At 44.5% G+C, this 18364-nt stretch overlaps 1 protein-coding gene across 1 annotated transcript in view; it reads right to left on the bottom strand.

Annotated features, from left to right (window-relative positions):
• Positions 1 to 2438: 2438 nt before the first annotated feature.
• The window catches only part of PLCL1 (phospholipase C like 1 (inactive)), a 181098-nt gene continuing 165172 nt past the window's right edge, over positions 2439 to 18364 (bottom strand). Inside the window, exon 6 of the mRNA XM_053981930.1 lies at positions 2439 to 4190. Coding sequence (XP_053837905.1) covers positions 4008 to 4190 — 183 coding nt within the window. The 3' untranslated portion in view covers positions 2439 to 4007. The remainder of the gene's footprint in view (positions 4191 to 18364) is intronic.

The following is an 18364-nucleotide window of genomic DNA, read 5'->3' as shown; positions in this document are numbered from 1 at the left end:
GTACTTCACCTACTGCTGCTGAGATATGAGCCAGGGCCACCATGCTCAGCTCCACAGCAGACCTGAAGACACTGCTCCTGTGACCCCCCCCTCACCTTTTTTTTCTGAAGCTTCCTGAGTTAGTCCCCTGCCTGAGGCTGCTGTCTAACCCTGTTAGGGGTGGGACCAATGCCAAGAAGGCTATGACCTAATGTTTTAGTCTGAACAGAGAGATGGGAGAGATGGCATATCATACAGGAAAGTGCTCTCTATGCATGCAATTATCTGATAATCTATTTTGGGAGATTAATCTTGGAAAAGGGAACAAAACTTTCACCTTCTTTGCACTGAGAAGCTGCATTATCCCTTTAAAAACAGGGAACTAAATACATGAAAAATTATACAGAAAGCAGTAGAACAGCATGGTGCTTTAAGTCATGCAGAATTCAGGAAAGGGAGGGGAAAGGGGTCAAGTCCTACTGGTCATGTCAGCACATGAAATTTGAAAAAACTATTCCTGCTGATTTAAGACTAATCAGGTTTGTGAACAGCTGGACTAATTCAGCTTCCTCCCATGCTTCATGGCTGGATTCCTTCATGCATGCATATAAGCAACAAAATCCAAGTGAAATCTCTGCATCCATCTTTTTCTCATGGCCCCCAGTGTCCCCCTTACATGTACAGGTCACACTGTAGCCCTGTGCCCCATGCTGGGGTCTCTCTGAGCTGCCTGCCCCATCCTTGCTTGGGAAACATGTAGGAATTTAACACCTGTGAGGTGGCTGCCCCTCTGCCACACTTGACCAAAGGTGCAGTTTGGTAGGGGTCAGACACACAAGCACATGGACGAGACATCCCTGATCCCTGAGGAACCAAGGCCCTTGGGAGTGGTGATTGTGTGGTGGCTCAGCCCTTCCCACACGTGCTGCCTTCACCTGTGCTCACCAGCAGTGGAAGGATTTGGCAGACATCACAGTGTTACAGTGCCTGGTTGTACTCCTGAGAGCAAGAGCAAACTCAAAGGTTTTCCAGAAATGTGTCATTAATCTGTGCCTGGGAAGGAAAACATGATACATTTTATCTTACAGCTGAGCAAATGACAGAGAGAAAACAAATACTGTAAAGATGGAAGACTCAGTGGCACAGAGAACTCAGGTAGATTCACTCCTGTGCTCCCTGCTGGCAGACAGCTCCTCACACCAGTCCCTGAGAGCTTCTCTGATTTCTAGCTGTTCAACTCCGCTGTATGCAACTGCAAATGCCTGTAACACCTTCCTGACATAACTTCCATAGAAACAATACAGATAATATCCACCCATTCATGTGGGACATCAGGCAAATCGTACCAGCAGAGGACCCAGAGAAGACTGTTCCATTGCAAGAAGCCAGGCACACCATGAAACACTTCCCAAAAAGGCCAGGCACTCAGTCCCCTCTGTGTGTTTGTTGCTGATGCTGGATATGACTTTTCCATGAGTTCTCCCTCAAGGCTGAATTTTTATTACACCAACTGCCACTTTGTCATTCACTTCCACTCCCAGTGATTTCAAAGGAGCTCAGAGGAAGGTGAGATGAGCTTTTGCTGCCAGCCCCTCTGTTGGTGCAGGAGGAAGGGTGGAGCTGCTCCAGTTGCGGGGTTCTGGGTGCCAGCCCCAAATTCTCTGCGCTCCTGTATTTTGGCACAGAATGCATGACCTTAGCACAGGACATGACATGAATGCTAAACATGGTATGAAAGGTGTGTGTGCATGCTATGGGATTTCCATCCAGCCACTTTGGGTTCTTCTAATGCATCCAGAGTGAGAGCTGTGTAGTACCCCCTCTACATGTGAGCATAGAAAGAAAGCCCTTCTCTCTCTAATTTCATGTTCATTTGTTCCTAACATCAGAGAAGGTATTTTGCCAGAAGTTCCTATACAGACATTAGGACAGCCTTTTAGATTGAGGAAATCAAGATATTTCTAGATTTAAATGAAACATCAAGAGGCAAGCCACTCGCTCTTCCTGAAGCAACCTCTCCCTTCTGAGAGGGATGCTTTCCAAAGGCTGATCCTTTGCAGCTGATGATGCTGGGGTAACGGTTTCCATAGTCCCTAACTGTAAGTAGTGAAGGCCAAGTGTTGTTTTTGTACAAACATAACCCAAGAGGACAAAATGTGAACATGCACACTTACACCATTGATGTGGGCTTTATGCCTTGCCTGAAACACAAAAGACACTTCTCCAGAGCTCAGTGAAGTCTGAACACACACTCAGAATCTAATGGAGAGATAAACAAGAGCATTTAAGGCTGGATCTGAGCAAGTATGGCAAATTTTACTGAAATTGTATTTAAGGCACCTGAGTTATAACCTTTGCAATAACACAGCTGCTGTTAGAGCAGGACCTTCTCTCAAGCAACTTACCCACTCTAACCCACCTTTATCCAGAATCATGTAAAATCACTGCAAAATCATGGGTCAAAGTTGTTTCATAGCTTTACTCTCTCAGTAATGTGCAACATGAACATAATAGTGTTATTAAGAAGTCAAAAATAACTTAACACAATAGCTATATAAGAATTTCCAATGATCAAACTTTCAGCAATTACTTTTTGTTAAATTCAGAAAATTAGCATATTTGTTAATCAAATTAATTTAAAAAGTAGCTTTTAAAAATAAAAGCAATGCTTTAAATAAATATAGTCTTTTTATAACCATAAAACACTTAGTCCTGTTAAAGATAACACAAATATTCCACTCAAGCACAGTACTTAAACAATTGAAATGAATGTTGTGAGCACAGGTGGGCTGGACATCAGGAGGGATGAGGATGCATTGCTTTGGGACATTCTCTGTCTCCTTTCTACAGCAGCACAAAGAGGCAGCCAATTCTCAGAACTTCCCCAAACACATGACATGTGTTAGGATATTTGTAGCTGCTGTACAAAAATGCTGGCAACCTGTTTTTCCACAAGCTATTTCTCTATACTACACCAGTAGTAGTTCTTCAGCCCCGCTTTTAAATCTCTAGAACAATGATTTTAACCACAAAAACATTAGGCCAGAGCCTGCTTGCTTCATCCAGATGACTCCAACATCTATGCAGAAGGTGGCAAGCAAGGCCTGACCTTTCACACATCTTGCACTAAAGCTCACATTTTGTGAAATCTGGAAAACCTTCCTTTTAATACTGGCATCACTGGCTGTTTCAGAACAGCCTGAAGGTCACCTTCAGCGTTCATGACCACCAAAGGGTACTCACAGCTCTCCCCATAATTACAGGGCTGGCTAGCTATGGTCATTACTACTCAAGCTAATGCCTATCAGCAAAGACTAGCTGTCTTGCAGATCTACAAGGTAGCAATGTTTTGCTGGAATAAATTAAATCAGCCAGTTTTTATGTTAGTATGTGTTGTCTGGGTGTACCCTGAAGAGCAGTTTGCTAAAATCAGTGAAAAATACACCTCAAATCTACTGATAATCTACCTAGCAACTCTGATCATTTCATATCCTGTTTACTTGGCTGTAACTGTTCACAAAAAATCACCTTCAGGGTCTGCAGCAAACCACCAGTTATGTCCTCACAAAAACAGCTGTCAGTGAAATTTGATGCGTTTTGTCTGTTTGTTTAAACAGCATAACAGTAATATAGCCTATAAGTAAAATGATAAAAGCTGGAGAGTAAAGTAAAGCCCAAAACTGATACAAGTGCTCTCAATTTGTTTTGATCTTCAGAATGAACAGGCCTATTCAAAGATGACAAAGGAATAAATTAGCAAATGGCTAATGTAATGCATGAAAGGGTGTCTACAGGATTTGCATGTGCGCACACACACACGCACTTGCATACAGACAGCTTGGCTTCATTAGAAATCTCACTACCAGAGTTTAACTCGGATAAATTAACTGCATTAAAATACTGACATTGTGAGGATTTTAATACTATCACACCCTGTAGAGGGCACTCCTGTGTGAATTTTTAAATGCTTTAAAAAAATAGTTTAGACTTATTGAAATCTGTGACAAATGTGACAGCTCTGCCTCTCCTCACAGCCTCCCATTCTCATCTCCAGTATCCTTCTCCTGTATTGCCTCCAGGCACCGTTTTGCCTTGGCATCTGCCTGCCCGCTCCCAGTTTTGCTCAGTCCGCACGACAGGCACGCCAGCTGGATCTGCTTCATGTTCTCCAGGGCTTCATTCTTGGCGTTCTTCAGGAGATCTCCTTGGCCCTGGGGATGCAGAGACATGCAGGACAGAGTCAGGGATTGCACACATCGCTCAGGATCAAAAGAAGCAATACTGCTCCTGTGTCCCTACAGGTCCCAGGTCCTGTCTGAAATCATCTCTGTCCCCTGGAAATGGGACTGAAGCCCCTCCTGCAGCCTGGTGCCAGCACAGTCAGGAAGGCAGCAGCCAGCACTGGACAGGGTGGGACAGGCATCAGACTCCTCCCACTTCCATGTCACCAGCCTTGGGAGGTAATTTTGGCCTGAACAGAAGGAGGCTGCAGGAGAAGGTATTTCCTCTTCCATAGTCAACAGCAAGGTCCTGCCAGGGCTGCCAGTGATGGCACATGGCACCCATCTCCCCAAGCTCCCTCCCTGCTCCCTGGCATCAGATCCCCCATGGCAATGGCTGCATGTTCCCAGCCAGAGGCCCCTTAGGAGCTGAGAGACCCTGATAACCCACCCCTCCTTCTACCTGGATTTGATATCCAGCCTTGGGCTCTCCTTGAGAAGAGCAGGCCAAGTTGTGCCCATATGAAACACATCATCCCATAGCACTCTAGTGAACCCTTCTGAACCATTTTGTTTGGGACCTTCTAGAAGACAAATGGGAATGAGACTTCATGAACACGCCGATTCTGTATCTTCTCAGAGCATGTAAATGTGAGGTGACTAATAGGGTATCAATCCAATTTGTAACAATCAGGAAAAATTTGTTACATGAAATTTGTATTAAGGAGTTGGGGTTCAGAAATGCCAAAATGAATATTTATGCAATATTGATATCTCAAGTGCAGTGAAGCTACAAGATTCTGGAGCTACAGGATACAAATAAATAAAACCCAGGAGATGCATCTGGTTGTTAAAACTCAGTAAGAAGTTGAGCTCCTCTTCTCCTAATGTCACCCCAAGTACAGCTTGAAGTACAGCACACACTGCAGCTGGTTACACTAATACTTATAAGGAATACTTCCACTGACTGAAATGTCACATTCAGCTCCCTGCCACCCAGCCTGATCACCTGCATATCACAGGTACTTTGATGGGCCTCACAGGATAAAAGAGACACTAAGCAGGACCCTGGGCTCACTGGAAGGGTGACTGATCACTTGCCCCTCTCCTTGGGCTCTCCAAACAAATCAGATGTGTTGGATGAGTCACAGTGTGATACCTTCCAGCAGTAGGAGCATCTCTGCTCTCCCTTTCCCCAGAACTAAGAGGAAGGATTTATCCTACACTGATGAGCACAGTTTCCTTTTTGCCAGTGCCTGACACTGGACTCACAGGGTCTGAACCCCTGTACACAATGTTCACAACCAAGAAACAATGGTGGCTTGCAAGGCTGCAGCACTGGTAAACACCACGTGGAACACCACGTCATCCAGGGACGACAGCCTGTGCCTGAGAGCATGATTGCCTTATCTCCTGGTGTCACAAATTTGTCCCTGCTGAACGATGCAAATCACCATCCAGATGTTGGGAATACAACTCAGTGTGAGAATAACAAAAAGCACTGGGACTGTGTGAGCAGTTCTGTGCCATTTGCTATGAAGCTTTTTTGAAAGGATTTTGTGTCTCAGCAGCATGACAGTTCTGGGAATACACAGACAAAGAGCTTGGGATCCAGTCAGCAGGCACGGTGTGGAAAAACAAAACAAGAATAAATTATGCAGCAGATATTTTTCATAGCTCTGAACTTACTTTTATGTCAGAGGCTTTGCTTATGGTTAAAGACAGTAGGCAAGAATTCAAGAGCCCCAGAGCTGCCTGGAGCACCTGGCCCACCTTGGTATCCCTCCCTCTCTGCAAATGGCAGAGGAATATTGCCGGTGCTGTAGTGACAGACAACACTGCCACATAAACGAAGTACATATAATTAACAATATGATAATGTTATCAGAAAGAATCGTCAATGTTTCTCCTCAATACATCTTCCATCTCTTCAACCTGCACAAATGCAGTTTTAAATAGTTTGGGTTTAGGATTAAATACCCCTGGCTGCTACTTCTTATGCACACAGGACCAAAGACACTAAAGACTTCACCATCAAACAGGGAAAAATCAGGGTGACCATGCTTTGCAACCTTAACTTCTCCAAGCCAAAACCTGACACTGTGTGTGCATGTCCAAGAACAGAAAAATTCCCTCAGTGCAAGAAGCAACCCCTCTCCAGGGTGAGGGCAAAGCTTGGAAATGTTTCTCAGGGTGGCCCACAAACTGTGTGCTTGTCCAGGGACTGAGACACACATGGATGGATGCTATTTGGGATTAGATGCACCGTTTGGTGGACAACAGCCCAAGTCTGCCCTGCCAAGACTCACATCTGAAGTCTGCAGAAGGGACTTCATACCCCACGTGAAAGTGCCAAGCCACCCGCTCTCCCTTATCCATATTCTGATTTCACATTTAAGTAAACAGGCAATTCAGATTACAGATTTTGTCTGAGGCAATGCACAACATGTCTTCAGGTTCCAAGAAAAAACACACGCCTCCTGAGCATACTTCCAGTATTTTGAAGACATTCTTATTTTACAATGATCTAAAAACAGAAGTGGACTTATCAAAATAGTGCAATTCCATTCATGTACAGACCAATTGATTAATGTCTTAGTCTCCTTGTGATTTTTATTTTTAAACAGCTGGTTCATTTGAGCAAGACAAAGAAGCAAAAATTATTTTGAATCATCTGTCATGAGAAAATTAACGACAAACTAGCCCTCTCTGACAGAGCTGTCATAATTCTAGAGACACCATTAAAAAAAAATCTGTGTGCAATGCTCCGTTTGAAGAGCCATCTGTTTGCTTTGAAAACTGGCTGTGAGCATAATCCACTTAAGAAGAATGTCAGCAAAATTGTGTCAACACCTTAACAAACTAAATACTGGGGAGAAGCTAGAGTAAACTTTACAAGCATGATTGCATTGAAACAACCTTCACAGACCAGTCATTGTGAGCATCTCTGTGCACAGAACCATCCTGCTTGCCCTTACAAACAAAGCATCTCTCTTTCAGATAAGGAGAGACCACGACAGTCCACTTCAGCATCTATCCATCTATCTCCCTTCTGCTACTGGTATCATCAGCCTTTGTGAAAACAAAAACTCATGAGAAAGTTTAAACTCAGCATTTGGCAGGACAGTGACTTAAGCCAGAAGAGACTAGTCAAGTGTTCTAACAAAAACTGATCAAGGGGCCATTTTCATTTAGCCTTAGGGAACATCAAAAGTCAGGTTTCATACACCTAACTACACCTACCTGCAGAGCCTCAGCACAAATTAACATTACAGGACAAATAATGCAGCTTGTCAAGCAACTGCAAGACTATAAGCCTTTACCTTGACAGGTTAATATTGCTTAGAAAACCCTTAATCTGACATGGTTTTAAATATTGTTCAGTTCCCGTGACAAGCCATGAAAGGCTTTAAGAAGCACAAGTAGCTCTAGACAGACACTGGCAATGGCTACAAATGGGACAAATTCCATGCAGTTGTAGGTTCAGCTGTTTTTTTTCCAAATCAACTACCAAAATTTTTGAGTCAAGATGACAGCTCTATATCCAACAGCAACCCACTCTGGGGCTGGGGAAATGAAAGCTGGGTTTGGTCAGTGGCACCATTTTGTGTTCAACTTCACAATATTATTTCTTTTATATACATTGCATGTATATTTCTATGAAAATATAAATATATGGGCACGCACACTAATAATTACTGTTTCTATGCTTTCTAGGAAACACCCTGCAACACACAGGCCAGGTTGTGGGGACCCCGGTTATGGCACTGGCAGCACCCACAGCCTCTGTGTTGGCAGCACCCACTCCAGCACCAGTGGCTGCAGGAGGACCCTGAAGGCCAAGAATGGGCCCATGCAGGAGTGAACTGCACTGACAGGTGCCCCACATGAGCACCCTGCACTACTCCTGGTGAAGCAGAAAATCCTATGCTGAGCAATGGGGCTTTCCTGGCGTTCCAAACTGGCTGTGTTTCCAGGAAGGCTGAAGCAGTAGCTGTGAAAGCCATTTTCTAATCTGCTGCTTGCTAAAGCAGACAGTTGCTTATCTCCTGAGCAGACACATTCTCTGACAGCACATTATGGGAGCTTTTCTCTCCAATCCTCAAGGACTGAGTAAATACAAACAAATAACGGAGGTTTTAACACCCATCCTACATTATGCTCATGATATTACTGTTATTTTTTAACTTATTCTCAACAAGTCAAGCTCTTTCATTACTATTTAATCACAAAGTAAAATCTCCAGAGGTTGCCAGTGGATGCCAGCGGGTGGCTGAAAAAGCCAGACACAGTCAAATAAAACAGCCGCAAGCACCGCACCACTCCACATTTCAGAGGCAACACAGGCGCAGTCACAGCAGTGACAATCTGTGCCAAGGGGCTCCAAATGCTGGAGAGCTGCTCTCACATTGGGATACTCTGGAGGCAGCATTTACTGCAAGGGGTATGTTTTCAAAGTGTCATAGTAGGACTAATTGTGTTTAATAGTAATAAGAAAGCACACAATTAAATGATTGCATATGGCTTTGAAAATGTAATCTTGGGTAGGAAATCATTAATGAAAAGATTAGACTGTTACATTAAACTTATTACAAAAACCAGATATTTTTCCATGCATCCTTCAAAGCTAAATGTGGGAACAATTGATTTGAATTTGATTATGATACATTCATATTTCAGAACAGACTACTCCAAAAACATAGTGTTGCTGAATCAATGCAGACTGTAAAAACCCAGCCTTTTCATTATTACTGCAGATAGTTTATCGACAGCTTTGCTTTATTGTCTGTGACAGAGATCATAATGCACAATGTTGGCATGAAAAATTACTGTACACAAAGATTAGACACAATGCTATAATCACTTCTCACACACTGAAAAATAAAGGATTACAAAAATGAGTTACACCAGAGAAAAAGCAGGGTCCAAATGTTACTTGCCAATTTATCTTTAAACCCTCGCACAGCAGAAATTCACTTCCTAACAGGAAAATAAAAAGGCCACAAGTATAAAAGATGGCACTTAAATGGCATTCCTTGCGCTACTGGTGTATCATTTTAGGTCTGGGTTTTGGGCACAGCTTCTCACTTAGCAATTGTAAACCAAATGCAAGAGCTTGTTTCTACCTGGCTGAAACCAGCAACAACTTTGACACTGAGTAAATCAGGTGATCAAACCAAGTGCTTGCTGGGGCCTGAGTCATCACATTTTGCAGGATGTGCTGGTGATTTCAGACATCAAACTGAGCATCTCATTTTGGTATATCAGCATGTTACTGACAGCCCATTTCTTCTTCCCATTTCCCAAAGTAGGGTCTAGCAAAAATTTGCAAGAAGGAAACAACTGGGAATCAATTATATCACACAGAGAACAGATCTGAGATATATGGAAAAGAAAACATCCACCTAGGGAAAGGCAGTCCCCATTATATATAAAGTGCTGAATCTCTGTAAGCAAGAGTAGCAAAGCGTAACTACTGTGGAATAGATTATTGTGTGCAGTTTTCACACAAGGTTACACAATAAAAACCAAATTAAATTATCTAAGGTTGTGCCAAGCACCAAGAGCTCTATGGCTGATCTGTTCAATGCACTGTAGCCAGCAGCTGGGACACCTAGGAGAACAAGGCTGAGGATGATGAGAAAGAGGAGGAGATGGACAGTTAACAGGAACAATCTCCTACTAATTCTGTATCTAACCCAAATTATTCCTTATGTCATCTTTTCTCCGTTTACTTCATGAATCAGCCATACGGATGCCGGCTCCAGGCTTTCCTGCCTGTCTGTCATTGCACAGGGAGCTGAGTGGGTAGCAACCCAAGCTCTTTTTCCCAGGAAAAACACCTGGAAGCTCAGAACCAGCCCTGACTGCTCTGTATGTCCCAACTGTCTTACTCCTTACTCAGGGAAAAAATCCCGCTTGCACCTGATCTTTGCACGAGTCTCAAAAACAAAACCACGCCTGCAAGAAGCACTCAAGGCCTCGAGGGCACTCACTGCCTTGCCAAGACACTCAGCCCTAAGATGACACATCCCAGCAGCCTCCTGCCAGCAAGCACCTAACCTAAGGACAACTTCTGGGACAAGAGCTAAGGAGCAACTATCTCTGCAAGTACCATCTACAAAGCACAGTCTCTTTTTGAATGCAGCCAGTTGTAAGGGAGAGGGGACAACATTAGCATTACTCCAGGTGGCTGGGAAAATTCACAAGGTAACTCTGAAACAATCTGGTCCCATATAAAAGCAGAAAGGTCTCTTAGTAGTTCAAGGGAAAGTGGGTGGGAATCTGGATTATGGCATTGCACAGAGCCCATTCAGCCATGGCTTGCCCTAAGCACGCAGCAGGATCCAAGTGGATCAGCCTGCTCCTCTTGGAGACACAGATCTCTCTAGGTGTTCAGACACCATAGCAAAGGGATACAGAGGAAGTGAATAAAAATTAATAAACACATTACAATAGATTAAATAAATAATGAGCAAAGGAAGCAGAAATTACAATGGCCCCAACTTATAACACAGACCAAACATTCACCTCGCTTGTGGCTCACATGCCATTACACACCATGGGCTGTACACACCCAGTGAATATGTGACTGCAGGTGGGTAGTCTGACCCAGGGATGGGGCCTGATGCTAACCATGGAAATGTGGTGTGCTAAACACAATATTCACGTTACCTGAAAACCAGTTCCATCTGATTTTAATTACTTTTATTTAAACTCCCGAACTAGACCAATCTGACAGTTTTCGAGTATTAGGCCATCCCATGCAAAACCGAAACTTTTACACTGATTTCATTTGCCATTTGCATCTCACCTGAAAGGTCTGCATTGGAGAGGATGACCTAAAGGGGTTTACATAGCTGTTCTGCATGAGCCTGGTTAGCTTTCTAGGAGGCTGGTGACAGTTCACTGCACAGCCAAGCAGTCAACCCAAAGCACGTGGCATGACATAAATGGTTGGGAAGAGGGAACACCATCTATCTCTATCCCCTTGAAAAACACCTATAGCATTTCTTGCCTTCTTTTCCAGTTGTTGGAAAGGTGCAATTAAAATCTAAATGGTTGTGCTGGATACCAAGAGACAGCCCCCACTCCACCACACTGGGCGAGGCTCCCCAGTTATTACAAAACTGCCAGTCCACCACTTGTATATTCCCAAATAATGTGACACAGCCAAACACAACCCCGAGAGCAGCCTGGGAGGTGGAACTGAACAAACAAGGAGAACCTCAGTGAGAACAGTCAGGCAATTACCAAAGAAGCAAATACTTAGAAAACCTTCTGATTCTGGCTGCTGGCCTTGCCAGCACGAGGATATCACTGCTTTGTGCAGCCATGGCAACTTAGGAAAGAGGGTCTGTATTTGTAATTCTCTTACAGGATTTGCCTAACAAGACAAAGGTGAAGGACGTACATGGCCGGCTTGCTCTCAAACTCAGTTGAGTGCCCGCCCCAACCCTCGATCAAAGCCTGACAAGGAATTAACACCAAGCATTTGTTTGAACACCTAAGTGGCAAAAGCACTCATGCTACAGTCTTCCCTATTGATCTTTAAAAAGAGCTCTTCACTGAAATCCAGGGGCTCTTGCAAATCAATTGCACTGTATGGCTGCTAACTTATTCCTTTGAGCAGGCACTTTATGTATTAAAAAAAAAGTGGGGTTTTATTTTTATTTTTGAAATAAATGCCTATGCTTCTGTCTCACATGGGAATTTAAATTAAATTATGTTATATCAGGCTGTCAAAAGCAATGAATGTGAACATTGACTGTAACTGTGCTGCAGCAGGAATTTGCTTTCAGAAATAATGCCATTAATTTGATGTTAGCCATGTGCTGAGCAGTTCAGCTGCCTGTGTGTCTCTCAGGCACTATGTCAGGCAGACAGTTTGCAAGCACAGACACAAATGTACAGACTCTTGCTGTCAACCCCTCCATGCTAGGAACCTGCCTTTTTTCTGGTGATAAGTTTAAAATCACAGGGTTGGCTGGAAGCCCAGGAGTGCAGAACTAACACTAAGAAAACCCCACATCTCTGAAGAAATTTGGGCACTGTTTATTTTTGAAACACAGCCATGAAATGAAAATTGAAGCTGTATGTCCAGGCACTTATTTTTCAGTCCTTTCTTCACAAAACCAAATTTCTCGCAAATACAAGTACCAGCACTAACTGGCAACTCCAGTAAGGTCTAGAGAGTCCCAGAAAAACAAAACAAGGGGAATAAAGATGAGGCAGAAAGTGCACTTCTTTTTTTTATATTTGCATTTGATTTTTCTGAGTAAAAGGACCAGCTGCAGGAAAAAAGATGTTTTGCAGCTAATGAAAGACCTGTGAAAGACAACCCACAAGCAAAACATTTGGCTGGAACCCCTTGCTCCCTGGTGCCCTCTGTGCTGACTCTCTCAGATGCACAGGCTGCAAGCACACAGTTAACATCAAAATCACATCCTTCATCACAGTGTAGCTAGCAAAATGTCCCTTAAGTTCATCAGAGGCTGGAAAGGGTTTAGTGGCCAACTCTGAGCTGATTCTGTTTTGACTGAAGGTAACATGCACCTGGTGCTGGTTTGGGTTTTTTTAGAGGGAGGGAGTGTTGCAGCAATGTCAAACCAACAGTCACTGCTCTCCTTTGAATTGATGGAGATACCAGCTCAAAAAATACCTACAGCTGTGTTTAATGCTAACTAAAATAATCCGATCAAGATGATATCAAATTGTGCCAGTCAGAGCAGATTCTTTGTGGACAGAGCAGCTTCAGCACTGCTCCCACATGCAGCTCCTAAGGCTCTGCTCCTTTCTACCTGCCACAAGCACTAGTGCCTTAGCAACTATGTGGTTTGCAAATGCTGCTGGTGCAGTGGCTGCTGGCCAACACCACCAGCTGACTGGGCCATGGGAATCTGCAGAAGCCATCCAAGCTCCCTATTCCTACTCCCCCAGATGGGACAAGGCACCCCTCTCCTCCCTTCATGCTAGGAGCTGTGGGCAGCCAGTTTCTAATCAGTTCACAATCAGCACAGGCCACAAACAACTTTATGCTGATGCAGAAAGCTTTAAGCTGAGACTAAAGCCTCCAAAACACATGAAGGTTTAAGCGCAAAAAGAAAAAAAACAGCACAAACCACTGCCTAAGTACTAGGAGGAAACAGGTTTTTATAGGATCCCTGAGCAAATGCTCTGACTCACTTCATCCCTGTCCAGGGATCAGCCCTGTCATTCCGGTGCCCTGCAGTCAATAGCAGGTTTGCTGGTGAGACTGGACAGTGAGCTCAGTAAGAGCAGAGCTGAGCCACCTCCTCTGCTCGTGTTCTGCCAGCCAGTGGTAAAGAGGCTCCTGTGGGCCTTACACGCTAACAGGGCTTGTTTCCCCTGGGAGAATCCCAGCCCTGCCTTCCCAGCACAGATGTGAAATCAAGTACAAACAGGAGCGGATAGGGTTATTTTTGTAAGCAGAACACTGACTGACCCAGCAGGCAGAGAGCTACTGAAAGGAAGCAACTGAGAGGGGAGGAGAAAATCAGCAGGGGTCAGAAACAGGCCTGGGTGGAAGTGAGAAATCTCTGTTTCTCTTTTTTAGAAGGATGGGAATTGAAACGCAGCAAACTGAGTGAGCCAAGCACAAAAATTAGTGGTGCAGGATAGGGGTAGTATTCATTTACAAATTCATTGCCCCAATATGTCAATGAGGGAAACTGAACAAGCAAAATTTACAATCCATTACAATACTATGCCACAGAAAATACGAGGCTTTTCAGCCAAACCGATCTCAATTTTTAAGCCATTACTACAGATGGCTGTCATAATACCTCCACAGTTACTGGGGAGGGTTGGAGGATATGAGTTTAGACTATCCAGCATCAGACCACTGAGCTACCCTCTGAAGGAAACTGTGCTGCTGCTGCTGGCAGTCTCCAGTCCCAGCCCGTTTATCCCAGACTGCTAAATTAGTCTGCTCAGGTTGTTCAACTACCTGAAAAGGTAAAAAAAGCACTTTTTTGCTTTTCTGTGCCTTCATGTGGCTCAGCTCCTCCCCACTGCTACATACACCAGCATCCCTACGTCACCACCCAATGGAGTGGGAAGCCAGGGAGCAGAGTGAGAACTTAACTGCAATTATCACCTCTATTATTACTATTCAGAGCAATCACAGCCTATCAGTCAGGCTCTTCCTGCCAATACCAGACCTATGTCTTATCTGTAACACAGAGGGTACTGGAGAAAAGAGCTACTAAATATGCATTTTTAAGGTACTCCTCTAAGTCTGACTGCTCTCATGCAATCGCCTTTCTGACATCAGAAATGCCATCTTTTTCTTTTTGTGATCTAAAAATAAATAGCAGCTGCCTCAGCACATGAATCACTGGTTTTGTCTCCGCTTTTCTCCTCAAATGGATCCCACCTGTACCTGGGGAAATGACCCATAAGAAAGTGTCCTTTATCTCCCGCAGGTTTCATCACCTGACACTTGAATTCACTTGACCCATGTAAAAGAAGACTGCAGCTGCCAAAAACACAAGATTGCACTTTCCCAATCCATTGTTCCTATAGTAAAAACTTACTTCCACCCACAAGTACTTGGGCCTCTCATTGCTCTAGCTCCTGTGCAAGGTTTTTGAAATGCCTGCCGCATTTAGAGCTTATGGGGTCTACCATGATCTAGGGGAGAATAACTGCAGAGCAAATGCCTGGTCTCCCTGAACACCCACAACTTTCACTTAGCCACTCTGTGGCTTTTCACTGTTCCAGCCATCCCTGCAGACCCATATTTCCAATAATCACACATGTAAACACTGAAGTCTCTACTCCACAGCCTTCTACTGCTAGTGGCTCCAGACAACAAAAATGAATCAATACCACCATTGCGTTAAAGAGCATTTTACTTTAACCACAACCCTCAGAATATGTAGTGGTGTGGGTGAACACTTTTCAATGTCAGGAGGCAGTAATGGAATCTACACTGGCACAATGAAATGGGGAAGGTCATGCCAGCATATCACTCCCTGCTGGATTCAGAGTTCACTCCTATGACTCATATACTCACACAAGTACAGAAGAAGTCAAAGGTCCTGGCTAACAATCACATTATGCACATTCTGACGTGTGGAGAGAAGATTTCTATCAATGCTTGGGAGGGAGAAGGTGAGGACTTGGCTTTCACACAGAGACGTGCCAGCCCCCAGCTTCAACCAAGCACAAGGGCCAGGTACTGCTCCATTATAAAATATATACCTGGATTTCACTGAGGCCACTGACTGTGCCAGGGAAAACCCAAACACCATCTTAGCAACTGCAGAGGAAGAAGTTCCAATGGAGCAACCAGCAGCTTTCATTGCATCCTGAGCTCCCCTGAGGAACTGTCTTAAATTAGATACCCATTCCACCACAGGGAGCAGGTTTTGTAGATGCTGGCACGTAATTCACACAACAAAAGGGGCAGTCAGCTTGTCATCATTTCTAAGCTCTGGGAAACTGTATGTGATCCGCTAACAGGAGCTGTAAGGAGCTCCAAATATACTACAGGAGTAATTTTTAGAAATTGTTGAACCTTTTATCACACACCATTCAAACACTATCATTTCAGGTGAGTACCAGTTACAGCTCCCAGGGAATGGCACAGCACAGATTATAAGCAAATAATAATGCACAGAAATAAGCAAATGCTGGAAAAAAACAGTATAAGCAATTCTCTTTTAATGTTCTTGCCACATACAAATCAGTGCCCTGGTCTCTCCCTGATACTCAACAAATTCAGAAAGTAGCTGTGGATGGAGGCTCCCTCATGAAGACCCACCATGAATGCCTTAGAAGCAGAGCCCTCCACTCCCTGAGGCTTTCAGTGGCATGAATAAACTTCCAGGCAAAGTAGTGTGGGCCACTGCCAATCCAGGAAGGAGAAGGTCTCTCCAAGCACCTCGGTGAGTGCCAGGCACTGGGGCAGTGGTCCTGCCCTGGGCACTCACCCAGTGCCACCCAAGGGCCCAGAGCAAAGGCTCCCAGCCCTGCAGCACTGCCTCGCTGCCTGAGCCATGTGGGCAGGGCTGGCAGCTTTGCTTGGGTTACACTGCAATCCAGAACACCTGACAGAGGCAGCTGGTCTTTGTCTCTTGTTCCTTGTTAGTACAGCCATTGACAGACAGAAGCAAGAAATGTGTGAATTTCTGCAGAAACTCGTGCTTTCATTACAGCCTTTTTAATTCCTATGAAAAAGGTCATATTGTCAGATTGGCACAAACTAGATTCCCAATTTCCATGTCTTCCAGGTTGTGTTAATTAGCTCCACTGCAAGTACAGCAGTGTTTGATATCCATACCTCAGATAAAAACATCACTGTTGGGGGGGGGGGGGTGGTGGTGGCAGAAGTTGCCTAAATTCCTATGCCACCTGCAGTTTATGCCTGCACTGTCTCTTCCTGAGAGTGGTCAGTAAATGCTGACCCAGTTTTTATAGCCAAGCAATCCTCCTTTGGTGGGGAATCACCGCCACCCCTCCTCTTCCCACTGCCTCCCCTCAATAGTACCAACTTTCCAGCACATATGTGCAGGAGTAGCTACTTCTCCTCAAAAGATGACTATCTTCAAGAAATTTGTGACCCTACCTGCTGATTTTTCTAATAACCTCTTCATAGGTGACAATCTTGTTGCTGCCCAAAACAGCTTTCAGAGAACAAACTCTCTTTGTATTCCACCTGAACATTCTTAATTACTTTTCCAGTTGCAGAGGCTTTTGACCAAATGACACACCCCCTCAGGAGAAGCTGGCCTTCACACCCAGGTGACAAAATCCCTGCCAGGCTGGTGGAGAACAGTGACGTGAGCAGCACAGATGGGACTCAGGCTGTGATGGGTCTGCCCCAAAGGCACAAGCACAGAAGTGCCAGGTCCCACACAGCCACCCAGGCCAAAGGTAGCACAAAATACAGAGGAATAACTCACAGGAACTGTATCTTGGTGAGGGACAGCATTAGAGCCGTGCAAAGCTTAGTCTAAATCAAGGTTGGGGGTCACAGGCTGTGACCCCCACACTGGCATGATTCAGATGATACAACTGGGGCAATGCAGAGGGAATGGGATTTGAGGCTGGGGAGAAGAAACGGTAAGGACAGAGATGACAGTGAGGCACAGAGAGGTAATGGAGTTAGGGCAGACAACCAAGCAGGGGGCTTCGCTGAGCTGCCAGCCTACACAAGAGAGAGAGCTGGGCATCTATTTTGCCTTTCGAACATCTTGACAAGCCTCCATTTGTCAAGTGACACTAAAAGTGTTTTTCTAAGCACAGCACCTCAGTGTGCCAAACCCTTGGCTGGGCTCAAAGCCCATGCTGCTGAGGTGGCCCTGGCACAAGGGGTACCAAGCACAGTGACCCCACATGCTCCTGGCTCTGTCTCCCACCACAACACAATGCATCTCACCCTGCATGCACAGCCAGCAGCTTGGCATCAGATCCATGGCTTTTGGCAATTTGTCACATCACTCAAAAGATATCACAAGATTGCTTGAGATCCATCTCTGGCTTATTTTAGTCAAATTCAAGAACTCAGAAAGGTATCACTCAAGGCTTTTCATACCACCCTTAATTTTTTCTAATCTCTTCCTTTTGTGTCAAAGTTACTGTTGTTTTGCACATATATTTGATGGCCTGTCTCACCTCCTGTATACATACATGTATGTGTGTTTGCACACATACAGACTTGTCCCAATGGATCTGAAGGAGTAATATTTAGACCTTTAGACCTGAGTTTCAGAACTTTGTTTTGCAGTAAAAAAAAAAAAAAAGTTTCTATCAAAGGAATGCATGTCACAGTACTTGTTTTCTGGATGAACTTCAGAGACCCTCCATTTTTGGGCTGTCGTACACTTGGGTCCACACTAACTGCAGGAAGGTCTTGTCCCTAAACCCACCATTGTGAAACACCTGTAGGAGTAGAGCCCTGGTGCTGAAGGAAGAAGAGTAAAGTGAGAAAATTGGCAGAAACACACATTTCTGCTCAGATGACTCTGGCAATCAGCTCTTTCCCCAACAGCCAGATGGCTCCCTGGGTCTGCCAGGCTCTGGGTATCACCATGGAAAACAGTACAGCCTCATACCAAGCACCTTCCACACCAAATATCTGAGCAGAGCTTAGATCCACAGCAGCTAAACATTCAACAGCAAGAGGAACTACACAG

The sequence above is a fragment of the Vidua macroura genome, chromosome 7 (genome assembly GCF_024509145.1).
Source record: "Vidua macroura isolate BioBank_ID:100142 chromosome 7, ASM2450914v1, whole genome shotgun sequence".
Lineage (NCBI taxonomy): Eukaryota > Metazoa > Chordata > Aves > Passeriformes > Viduidae > Vidua > Vidua macroura.
The sequence above is the reverse complement of the archived record's forward strand: the minus strand, read 5'-3'. Positions and strand labels throughout refer to the sequence as shown.